We start from the raw sequence: 12,967 nt of genomic DNA, 5'->3' as shown, positions 1-12,967 counted from the left end.
AGGATTTGCGTATAATTTAGGTTTTCTACAGTAGAAAGTCACTAAAAATAGCTCACCTGTCATCTATCTTTCTACGGAACCGATTATTGCTTATCACGCGGGGGAGGGGGAATTGAATAATGACAATATTTAAGACCCCCACCCCCCCTTCCCTGGCCTTCTTTATTAGCAGTTAATTTACAGTATTTTTTTTCTAATCCTCTTTTGTACTCTGTTGGCGATGATCCCTTGTCCGTTACGACTGAAAACCTGGAGAAATCAACCCTGTTACAAATATTCTCCGAGATTTTTCAATTAATTTTTCAAATTGCCACCTAATCATAGTGGATATGGCCGAAATTTAAGCTGTCGATTGTTTGTCAAAATCATGCAAATTTTAAACACTTTTCGCACGAGACTAATGTTTATTTTACTAAAACTCACAATTCGTACGAGACTAATGTTTATTTTACTAAAACTCACAATTTCGACCCATCATTTTGTCTAGAAATTGATAAGAATTATTAAATTAATTCGAACATCTATATGTTATTTGTATCAAAAGGAGACAAGATAACAAAAATATATAAAGCGTGCTTAATTTTCAGTTCTCAAAACTGCGGCTGTCAGCCATTATCTAGAACCACGCAAGCATCTGCGAACTAATCAATTACTCTAAAGCAACCTTTGTTTATGTTTACATGTGCAGCCCTCTGCTTCGAATAAGTTTTTACTTTAAAAGTGACGTGTCAAGGCAAACGCAGTGCTTTTCACAGTTTGATTATTTAGCTAGGAATCTGTCTACAGTTAAAGCCACAACACCAAGGAACGAAGTACCTGAAAATGTATAACCTTAAATATTTAACACTCGGTAACTGTTACAGCCAAGATCCTTTAATTGTAGCACCTTCACCAGAATGATTTTTTTTTTGGAATTTTTTTATTTTTTTTGGCATTTTACAAAACATTACTCTACTTACGATACACTACAGGACTCAGTTACAGTACGTTGCTTACAATAGTTTACTGAGAACACACCACAAAGAAAGTATAGTTTAAAATAAACTTGATTACTGCATATGACTTAGTATCAATTACTTCCACTATCTACACGATACTCTACATTTACATTCCGTAACGACATATTGCACTCCTTTCAATATGTTACATAAACTACTTACAGTACCTTAAAAATAGTGTATAGCGAAATTGTGTGTTTTACAATAAAATTGACTTCGTATGCTACTCTACATTGTTTGGACACCCATCCCACAAAACGATATGTGGCAAAACCTTATTCCATTTCTGAAAATGTTTAGCTAATTTAGCAGCTTCACCAGAATGATGCACACAGTCCTTGAAAACGTCACGGAGTGATCAGTTATCAACATGGACGACGCTCGCTGCGCGATTGTAAATTGCGCGAGATGGCTGATTTCTTCTCTGAGACACTTTCCACAGTATGTCCATGATAGCGTGTCGAATGTGTCTCATCTTCCAGCAATAAATGACAGGGTTTAAAGATGAATTTAGGTATACAAGAGTCAATGAGAAAAGAAAAAACTTTTCTGAAGATGAAGTCAAAATAAGGCAAATAAAATATGGTAAATAACAAACTAAAAACGCGAGATATACGTAGAATACACCCACTGTGGATTTAAAGAGGACAGCAAAGCTCTTTATTTCATCAGACTGAGCTTGTTCTTGTACTTGTAAAGACTGAATCTGATTCTTGTGCCGTCGGGCAGTTAAATATATCTTGATGTACACCACAAATGTCAGAATCAAACCGAAAGCTAGGGCAACTGAAAGAATAATATTCTGAGTAATGGACAATTCCCATAATATCATCGAAGAAACAAATGCACTCCACACCCATATTCCGATAACCACAACAACAACGCGTTTGTGAGTAACAAGTTCTTGGTATCTGAGATGTAGATGAATAGCTGAGAACCTATCCACACTTACAGTCACAACACCAAAGAACGAAGCAACTGAGAAGAAATGACTTAAAATATACAGCAATCGTAGAGTGTTACAGCCAAGATTGTCCAGTTGTAACCAATTGACCTGAAAGAAGGTGTAGAATGGTTGACTGAACAAACCAACAGCAACATCAGAGCACGCGAGACTCAGCAGTAGAGTTTTTAAAGTTCTTTCCATTGTCGATGTCTTGTATATGGCATAGATTGTCACAACATTCAACATGACGGTGGTGTGAGTTAGACAATTGTTGAAGATACAGTTGGCGATTAAAGTCGAACGAAGATCTCTAAGTTCGGCGTATATGAAGAACTGAAACTCGTTACAAAACAAGTCTTTCATGACATAAACTCGCTTATAACAGATCAGAACCACTATTCCAGCAAAATGGAATGTGTTGCGATTCTTTAGCAGGACAAATTCTACTTAGTTTGGGCAGCGATTCTCCACTTGATTCGACTTTCTGTCAAAAATGTCACCTTTCCTCCCAAATTTGACGAGGTTCAACAAAATAAAATTTGCATCTCATGGTATGGGTTCTTGAGATGAAAGCCAATGACAAAAAAAGAACTTACGTCAGACATTGAAATTAGCGGATGGATTCAAGATGTTCAATTGTATTTGTTGATTAAGTCGCCAAATCTCTCCCTAAGCTTGTTTGTTGAAGTATATATTCCACATCCTGATAATCTTTTCTTACCCTTACGAGTTCGACACAAAATGCTTAACACGAGAACCTGAGAGTTATCCTTGACTAAGCGGACAAAGGTAATCAAGACAAATTAGTTTTTTTAATAAGTTAGATTCTGAAATTTTCTCGTCCGGCTTGGCACTGGTCCGAGCCCTCTGCAGAGATCTCTGGCCTAATTGCTAAAACAGATGGCTGATGGCTTTTACGGCTAACGGTTACAAGTTTGACCATTTAATGGGCAACAGTTTATATCATTCCATTGCTGTGACCAGAAATAACGTTTACTGTTAACTTTTTCTACGACTATCGGTTAAAATTTTTCAATTTTTACGCCAAACGGCAGAATATTTTGGCCGTTTTACGGCTAACGATTAACTCCAGTAAGACCCTCTTCCATACATTTCCGTTTTCAGTCCACATTAATCGTCACCTTCCGGCTAGGTTTTATCTCCAGTGTTTTTCTATCTGGCATATTACTATGCGAATAAAGAGTTTTCTTGAATCCGTCAAGGATCTTGCCGGCCTCGTTCCCAGGGTCTCTCGTTCTCCCGCACCCTGGACTTAGAGGCGGGGGGAATGAGAGATCCTGGGAACTAGGTTAGGATCGTACAGTCGCTTAACCCTCTGACATTCAATGGAAGACCTAAAAGACGATTATTCTTACAGATACCTCGAGACGTTTTACTGTTAATCTATCAGTATCATAAATCTATGTGATAATTTTTGTAATTTTGATCTCTTGTCTGCGTAAAAGTGCGTTGAGATACTAAGGAGAACTGATTGGCACACAAAGTTTATTCGCGAGGGAGAGCTACACAATTCGTTAACCATCCGCATGCGCTTAGAAAGAAGGATGGATGGAGGTATTACCCGGGAGAAATCGTTTAAGTTTTCTGTAAGTTTTATCATGACGCTGGCACGCCACAATCTGATTACTAAGTTTGGAGAGACGCTTTGGTAAAATTAATACTTTAATGTGAATATGGTTGGGACTTTTTTTCAATGTCGACCAATATAGAGTCGAGAAAATTTAATGCACCATTATTGTCACTCTCTTGCACTGAGGTAGGCCCCAAAGATTGTGCTCATAAAAGTAGCATATCATATCATGATACTTCCATTCCCCCATTCCTTTTTCCAAATTACGCTCAAAATTATGTTTCGTTTTCTTAAAGTGTCCTTTTCAAAAGAGAAACGCAAAGGAAGTCTAAATTATATATTTATTGTAAATAAAGCAGAGTATCTCCTTTATTTTGAGTAACATACTTGCTCTGATTAAACACAATTAACTATTTCAGTTAATTCCAAACCAGTGACGTTAACATGATTATCACTACTATTATGTATTAATTATTTTTATTTGCTCATTTATTTTTTTATTTCATTGTTGTGTGTGTGTGTGTGCGCGGGCGCGTGTGTGTGTGTGTGTATTGTGTGTGTGTGTGTGTGTGTGTGTGTGTGTGTGTGTGTGTGTGTGTGTGTGTGTGTGTGTGTGTGTGTGTGTGTGGGTGTGTGTATGTGTGAGAGGCTATACAGTGTCTGTTTAGGTAGCCCGCCTAGAATAGCTTTGCTAACTGCGGGCTACAAAAGCCTTTATTTCTTTAATTTAAAAAAAAAATAATAAATAAAGTCAATGTTTAAAATGTACGATGTTCACGTATAATCTAGAACTACCTATAATCATCCGCGGGCTAATGAAGAATTCTGCAGCCACCTCCGTTTTCTTTTTCGTGTTTGAGCATGTTTTTACCTCAAAAGTGTTAAGGCAAACGCAATGCTTTTGATGTTTGTTTACTTTCCAAGTATACCAGTCTATCGATTGTTGTCTTCCATTTAATTAATAGCAAATGATTAATATCGATTTTCCTTCTCTTTTAGCACTAGCTCCTGCTTCCTTTTCTTCGATCCTGGAAACGAAATGTAATACTCTTAAAGTGACCCTATACAGTTTTAGTAGTAGGATCATGTGACCCTACACCTGGAAGTTAATTTTCTTCACTCATTCCGTACATTTATGTGTTTTTTAGTACCGAGAATCTTGCTTTTAAGACCATTTTCCCTAATTGATCATCTTTGTCATTCTCATTATCTGCTTGCTTAAAAGTTTCTTCAAATTAGACATGAAGGGGAATGAAGGAGTTAACTGTTTATAAAGATGAAAAACAGTTGGCAGTCATGAGCTAAGTTTTTAAGGAATAAAAGAAACCCCTCAACGAGGCTCAGTTCCACGACCACCCTTATTGGTTTTCCATCCTGATTCTAAAGAGTAACGAAGACCATGATACGACTTATATACATACAGAAACCTTACCTATACTCGACTTTTTGAGTAGCTGACGAGCTAATATCCTCGAGCTGAGACTATATGAAAAAGTAATATATAAATATACATACAAAAAAAACAATATTGATCTTCTTTGTCATTCTCGTTACCTCCTCGCTTGTAAGTTTCTTCAACCGTTTATAAAGAAGAAGTTTGTTTCCCTCTCTATTACGGCGTAATTTGGGAATTCTGCTTTACAGGAAGGAGGATGGATAACACAGGTTTCTCTCTGTTTCCTTTTTTAAGTGGACACGTCAGTCAGTTTTCAATGCTAGTTTAAAGATATTTTAGCAAAACAGTCGGCAGTCATGGGCTAAGTTTTGAAAGGATAAAAGAAACTCTTCTATGAAGCTCAGGTCCCCGACCACCCTTACTGGTTTTCCATCCTGAGTCAAAAGAGCAACGAAAACCGAGATACGAATAATACAATATCTGCTATCCCACTTTTATTTACATCCATAATAACAATTTTAATCTTCCATCGATGACAAAAGCAGCTTCCCTTTTCAATATAGCCTCTTCCTTTTCAATTGTGATAATTATGTGTCTCTCAAATTCGACTGATGAAGTACGCAATTATTTGGTTGCCGAGCCATATACAATCTTCTTTGTCCCTATTTACTTTGTCGTAAATAAATTAACCAGAGCCTTTGTAAGCCACACAGAGGGAATCAGTTATCATGGACAGCGCTCGCTGACTGATTGTAAATTACGCGGGATGGCTGATTTCTTCTCCGAGATACGTTCCGCAGTACGTCCAGGACAGCGTGTCGAATGTGTCTCATCTTCCAGCAATAAATTACAGGGTTCAGAGATGAATTTAGATACACGAGAGTCCATGAGAAAAGAGACAATTTTATTGAAGGTGAAGTCCAAATAAGGCAAATAGAATATGGCAAACAACAAACTAAAAACACCAGATAAACGTAGAATACACCAACTGTGGATTTAAAAGGGACAGCAAAGTTCTTTATTTCATCAGACCTAGCCACGTCTTGCACTTGTAGAGACTCACGCTTGTTGGATAGGAGATGATTATAGCCAACTCGGCGCTACGCGCCTCGTTGGCTATCTATCTTCTCCTATCCAACGCGCGCTCGTAGAATAATTGTTAAATATCATTTCATTCTTGTCACCAGAAACAGTTTTTACTGTTAACATTTTTCACGATTATCGGTTAAGATTTTTCAATGTTTACGCCTAACAGCTGAATGTTTTGCCGTCTTGTGGCTAACGGTTAACTCCAATAAGACCTTCCTCCATTAATTTCCGTTTTCAATACACATTAATCGTCACTATTATTAATCATCAACGTTCCCTTTAGGTTAGATTTTATCTCTAGTGTTTTTCAATCTGACTAATCACTATGTGAATGAAGGGTTTCTTTGAGTCCATCAAGGATCGTGCCAGCCAGGGTCTCTCATCTTCCCGCCCGCTGGAGCAAGAGAAGGGGGCGAGAAGATGAGAGACCCTGGGAACTAAGTTAGGATCATACAGTTGGTTAACCTTTTTGACATGTAAGACCCAAAAGCTGATTATCCTTACAGATACCTTAGGTTGCTTTACTACCAATGTAGTACAAAATACCATAGATCTATGTAATCATTTTTCTAATTCTAATCTCTTGTCTACTTAAAAAGTGCGTTGAGAAACTGAGGAGAATCAATACACGAAGTTCATTTGCGAGGGAGAGCTACACGATTCGTCAATCTTGTGTATGTGCGAAGAAACGAGGATGGATGGAAGTATTACACGGGAAATCGCTTAAGTTTTGAGTAAGTTTTGTTATGACGCTGGCACGTCACAATGTGATCACTACTTTTGATAGATGCTTGGGCAAAATACTTCGCAGTTGCAGGTGAACACAACAGAAAATAAAAACAGCCCAGAGTAAACGTTGAAAGCGTCCAATTTGCTTGTCCGATTTGAAATTTTAGCAATGTTAAATGATAGAGAAAACTTTAATGTTAGTAGTGTCATGACTTCTTTTCAATGTCTGTATACGTAAGCGTTAGAACAAACTGCGGACCAATGTTTAACGAGTCGAGAAAATTTAATGCATCATTGTTTTTCATCCTCGTACACTGAGGTAGGCCCTATAGATCGTGCTAGTAAAAGTAACATGTCATTGTACTTGCATTGCCCGATTCTTTCCAAGTTATGCTCAAAATTATGTTTCCTTTTCTGAAAGAATACCTTTCAAAAGAGAAACGCAAAGCAATTGCAAGTTGAAATTATACATTTATTGTTTTTTTCTTTATTTTGAATTACATACTTGCTCTGTTAAAACACAATTAACTATTGCAGACCAACATCGGTAACTTAATGTGTCAAAATCAAGTTTCTCTTTCACGCCATTTTTTTTGCCCGTGAGAGCAGGAGTTAGGACAGAGGCAGTATTTTCTTCTGCGTTGACCTTCTTCTCCCAAAACATTGTAAAATTTAAAATAGATTGAGCTATAGACCGACGTTGAAAATAAACAATCATAGAGATCAAATAGGTCATGTATCTGGTAATATTCCCTTCCCCCCCCCCCCCCCAAAAAAAAAAAGAAACCTAAAAATATGCAAATCAGAGAGTTTTTTTTTTTCAGAGTTTAAGCTGTTGATTGTCTGTCACAATGAAGCAAATTTTAAACACTTTTCATACCAGACTAACTTTTTTTACCATAATTCCCATTATTTACCCATCATTTTATCCAGAATTTGGAAAGAATGATTAAATTCATTCGAAGACCTATCTTTCATTTGCATCTAAACGAAAGGAGATAACAAAGTAAAAAGTGCTTCATTTTCAATTTTCAAACTCCCAGTCAGGTATTATCTAGAACCACACAAGCTTCTGCGGGCTAATCAACTACTCTAAAGCCACCACTTTTTTTTTTTTTTTTTATGTGCAGCCTTTTGCCTCAAATAATTTTTTCCTCATAAGTGACGTGTAAAGGCAAACGCAATGCTTTTCGCAGTTTGGTTAGTTAGCTAAGAACGTGTCTACACTTACACCCATAACACCAAGGAACGAAGTGCGGTAGCTGAAAATAACCTGAGATATCTAACACTTGGTAACTGTTACAGCCAAGATCCTTTAATTGTAGCACCTTCACCATAATAATGCACACATTCCCTGGAAACGTCACAGAGTGGATCAGTTATCAACATGGACAACGCTCGTTGAGCGATTGTAGATTGAGCGCGATGGCTGATTTATTCTCTGAGACATGTTCTGCAGTATGTCCATGATAGCCTGTCGAATGTGTCTCATCTTCCAGCAATAAATGACAGGGTTCAAAGATGAATTAAGAAACACGAGAGTCATTGAGAAAAGAAAAAAATTTCCTGAAGATGAAGTCGAAATAAGACAAATATTATATGGAAGATAACAAACTAAAAATACCAGATAAACGTAGAATATACCAACTGTCGATTTAAAGACAGCAAAGCTCTTTATTTCATCAGACTGAGCTAGTTCTTGTACTTGCAAAGACTGAATCTGATTCTTGTGCCGTCGGACAGTTAAATATATCTTGAGGTACACCGCAAATGTCAGAATGAAACCGAAGGCTGCGGCAACTGAAAATATATATTGCTGAGTACTGCGCAGCCCCCACAATATCATCGAAGAAACAAATGCACTGCATACCCACATGCCGATCACCAAAATAACAACACGTTTGTGAGTAACAACCTCTTGGTATCTGAGGTGTAGATGAATAGCTAAGAACCTGTCTACACTTACAGCTACGACACCAAGGAACGAAGTAGTTGCGAATAAATTATTTAAAATACTCAGCATTCGTCGAGCGTTACAGCCAGGATTGTCCAGTTGTAACCACTTGACTAGAAAGAAGGTGTAAAATGGTTGACCTAGCAAACCAATAGCAACATCAGAGCACGCTAGACTCAGACACAGAGTTTTTAAAGTTCTTTCCATTGTCGACGTTTTGTGTATGGCATAGATGGTCACAATATTCAACATGACGGTGGTGTAAGTTAGACAATTGTTAAAGATACAGTTGGTGATTAACGTCGAACGAAGATCTTTAAGTTCGTCGTATATCAGGTATAACTTAGTCTCGTTACAATACAATTCGTTCATGATATCAACATCTATTCCAGAAAAATAGAATGTGTTTCGATTCTTTACAAAAGACAAATTCTCCTTATTATGGGAAGTGATTCTGTAACTGATTCCCCCTTTTGTAAAAAATGTCACCTTTTCTCCCAAGAGTGACGAAGGTCAATAAATAGAATTTGCATCTCATGGCTTGGGTTCTTACTGAAGATGAAATCCAATAACAAAGAAAGAACTCACGTCAGACACCGAAATTAGCGGATGAATTCAAGATTTTCAATTGTATTTTTTAATTAAGTCGGCAAATCTCTCCCGAAGTTTGTTTGTTTAAGCATATATTCGACATCCTGATACCTTTTTTTTACTCCGACCTATGAGTTCGACACAAAATGTTTGACACTAAAACCTGAGAGTCAACCTTGAGTAAGCGGACAAAGGTTTTTAAGAAAAACTCATCCTTGAAATAAGTTAAGTTCTGAAATTTTCTCGTCTTTGTACAGATCTGAGCCATCTGCGGAGATCTCTGGCCTAATTGCTAAAGCAGATGGCTGATGGCTTATAAGGCTAATGGTTCAAAGTTTGGCTATTTAACGGCTAACAGTTAATACAATTCCATTTTTGTCACTGGAAATAACTTTTACCATTGACGTTTTTGACGACTATTGCTTAAAATTTGTCAAGTTTTACGCCTAAAGGCTGAATGTCTTTGCCTTTTTATGGCTAACGGTTAACTCCTTTAAGAGATCCTGTTCCATCCACTTCCGTCACTATTGTTAGTCATCCAGGTTCCTTTTCGATTAGATTTTATCTCTGTTGTTTTTTAATTTGACTAATCGTTACGTGAATGAAGAGTTTCTTTTAGTCCGTCAAGGATCGTACCAACCTCGTTCCCAGGGTCTTTCACATTCCCGCCTCCTGAAGTGAGAGAAAAAGGCAGGAAGATGAGAGACCCTGGGAACGAGGCTAGGATCGTACAGTCCGTTAACCCATTCAACAACGCAAGGCCTAAAAGTCCATTATCTTTACAGATATCCCGGGTTGCTTTACTAACAATCTATCAGCACCATTAATATAAGTGATCGATTTTGAAATTCTCATCACTCGTCTGCTTAAAGGTGCGTTGAGAAACTAAGTAGAATTAACACACCAAGTTTATTTGCGAGGGAGAGCGACACGATTCCTCAGTGAGATGCTTTGGCAAAGTACTCAGTAGTCAGAGGTGAACACAACAACAAAAAAAAAGAGAGCCCCAAAATAGATGTTAAGTACACCTTCGAAGCGTCCAATTTGCTTGTTCTATTTCAATTTTTAGCAATTTTAAGTAACTGTGAAAACTTTTTTGTGAATAGTTTCATGACCTCTTCCTCTCCAATTGTGGTGATTTGATATACTGTAAGGTTAAATTCCGCGCTGCCCAATTATTTAGCTTACGGGTAAAATCACCAAGTTTGTGTTTAACCTTCTTTGTTCCCATTTACTTTAGTCGTAATATTATAAACTGCACACAGTCCTTGTTACCCACACGGAGTGGATCAGCTATCAACCATTTTTCGCGAAATTATGTTCCCGGTAAAATAAGTAACAATAAAGTAGTCGAACCCAGACATTATACCATCTTTCAAAAAAATGTTTGACAACTTTCTTACGAGGCTCGTTTTTCAAATACACATGTGAGACATGCTCATACTCCTTTCAAACTCATTTAAAATTAATAAAAACTGTTTGACACGAAAACCCTAGAGTTACCCTCGTCTGTCTGAGCGGAAAGAGGTAAGAAAAACTCATCCTTTAAAAAAATGTTCTGAAGTTTGGCTATTTCTGCACGGGTGTGCACCATTCACAGAGATCTGTGATCTCTGGTCTAATCGCCAAAAAAGTTGAAGTTAAGCCACCATTGTTGTCGCTTTCAGAAATAGATTGCTGTTTGGCTGACAAGGATTGTATCCCATGTAGAATAAAGTCATTGCACACAGTCGTTGTAAGTCACACAGAGATAAATGACACTCGAACACCGATTGTAAATTACTCAAGATGGCTGATTTCTTCTCGAAGATATGTTCCACAGTATATGTCCATGAATGGGTTTCATCTTCCAGCAGTAAATGACAGGGTTCAAAGATGAATTAAGAGATATGAGAGTCAATAAATAAAGATAAAAATATTAAGCTCATTAAGTTGCTTTCGCTTATTCCAGGGTGACAGCTAGCTATGTATAGTAGGAAATTTATAAAACATGAAAAAGTCTTCAAGATGATAATAATATATTCTGAACACTAAACGATGTTAGGTTTAGTTATCTTAACAGGTAATGCGCTAAGGAACTTTTGGTATCATCCTTACCCTCGCTTTTGTTACACCTCAGCTCTCGCTATTCATTCCCAAATGAGTTTTTCTGTTAGAAGTAAAAAAAAAACTCATCTGTCATTTATCTTCCTAGCGTGCTTGCGGGCGTTAGTTTGTGTTTTCAAGCGCGACAATCAGCGCGGTGAATATTCGCTCGCCGTATTGGACGCGTGAAGATCTGAAACGAGTGATAAAACAAGGGGGAAGGGACACGGCTGATTAATGAAATGCTACGTCAGAGTGTATGCGGTAATCAAGGCGGGCTCAAGTGTTTTAGATCTAAAATTTAGCGAAATTAGCGGAAATTAATAAGGGTTGACATTTAAAACCGAGGGACTTTGTCAAAGGTATTTTCCTATTTGCAGAGGTTTCAAGAAAATTAATTTTCGAAAATTTTTAGTGACCTTGTATCAAGTTTTTGGAGGTTGTTCTGTAAAAGAAAAGCGGCATAGAAAACGACGCCTCGAGGTAACAGAATAAGAAGTCAACCCTGCAAGTTACTCAAAATTTGTTTTCCGTGGCAAAACCTAGCGCAGGTGCATATGTTATTCAGCTCTGTCGGGGGGAGGCGGAAGGGGAGCAACACCAGAAAAGCCCGGTTTTTCTACCCTGCGCCCCTCCCCCACCGTCATCCCTGAGTCCTGGGAGAAATGAATGAGATTTTGAAATGAAGTTTCGCGTAAACACGTAAACATCATAGATATCACTGAAATTTAGGCTGTCGATTGTCTCTCAAAATAAAATTTTCGACTCTTTCATACGAGACTAATGCTCTGATATACTTTTCCCACTATTGACCCACTTTTTTGTCCAGTATTATTAAACTCAGGCGAAAGGATATGACATGAAATACAATGCTTAATTTTCAATAGCCAATCATTAATATCGATTGTCTTTCCCTCCTAAATACTAGCTCCCGGTTGCTTTTCTTCCTGAGGAAGAGACGTGACGCTCGTAAATTGGTGCTCTACTTTTAGTCGCAGCATCATTTAACTTCTGTTAACGTTTGATAAAGGAACTGGAGGTCGATTCCAGTCACTCACACCTTACATTTATTTATATTTATTATTTATATTATATTATTATTTATTATTTATTATTATTTATTATTTATATTATTTATTTATTATTTATTATTTATATTATATTTATTTATATTTATTTTGTTGTTTAGCGCTAAGAATCTTATCATCAATACCAAGTTCCCTTATTGTTCATCTTTGTAATTCTCATTACCTGCCTTTTTAAACATTTCTTCAAATTACATATGAAGGAGAGTCAAGGAGTTGACTTTTCATTAAGAGAAAGAAGTTCTCTTTCTCCCCTATTACGGCGTAATTTGGGAATTCTACTTTAGAGGCAGATGGATAGATGGCACAAGTTTCCTTCTGTTCTATTCCAAGCTGGCAGGTCATTCAGTTGTCAGTACTATTTTGAGAAGATTTTGGCAATACAATTCGCAGTAACGGGCAAAAGTAACAGCGTTTGAAAAAACCCCTGTACGATGCTTACCTCCTCAAGCACTCTTATTGGTTTTCCATCCTGATTCTTAGGAGCGACGAAAACCTCGGCA

At 37.3% G+C, this 12,967-nt stretch overlaps 2 protein-coding genes across 2 annotated transcripts; both read right to left on the bottom strand.

Annotated features, from left to right (window-relative positions):
* Positions 1-610: 610 nt before the first annotated feature.
* On the bottom strand, positions 611-2,500 carry LOC111333798 (adenosine receptor A2b-like). The gene has a single exon (XM_088761479.1). It carries the CDS (start codon positions 2,305-2,307, stop codon positions 1,357-1,359), a length of 951 nt encoding a protein of 316 aa, XP_088617605.1. The 5' UTR covers positions 2,308-2,500; the 3' UTR covers positions 611-1,356.
* Positions 2,501-7,094: 4,594 nt separating this feature from the next.
* Positions 7,095-10,091, bottom strand: LOC148730821 (adenosine receptor A3-like). Its single transcript, XM_088761676.1, has one exon. It carries the CDS (start codon positions 9,073-9,075, stop codon positions 8,125-8,127), a length of 951 nt encoding a protein of 316 aa, XP_088617802.1. The 5' UTR covers positions 9,076-10,091; the 3' UTR covers positions 7,095-8,124.
* Positions 10,092-12,967: the final 2,876 nt, after the last annotated feature.

This window comes from Stylophora pistillata, chromosome 5 (assembly GCF_964205215.1).
Source record: "Stylophora pistillata chromosome 5, jaStyPist1.2, whole genome shotgun sequence".
Classification (NCBI taxonomy): Eukaryota; Metazoa; Cnidaria; class Anthozoa; order Scleractinia; family Pocilloporidae; genus Stylophora; species Stylophora pistillata.
This window is presented reverse-complemented; position numbering and strand designations above follow the sequence as displayed.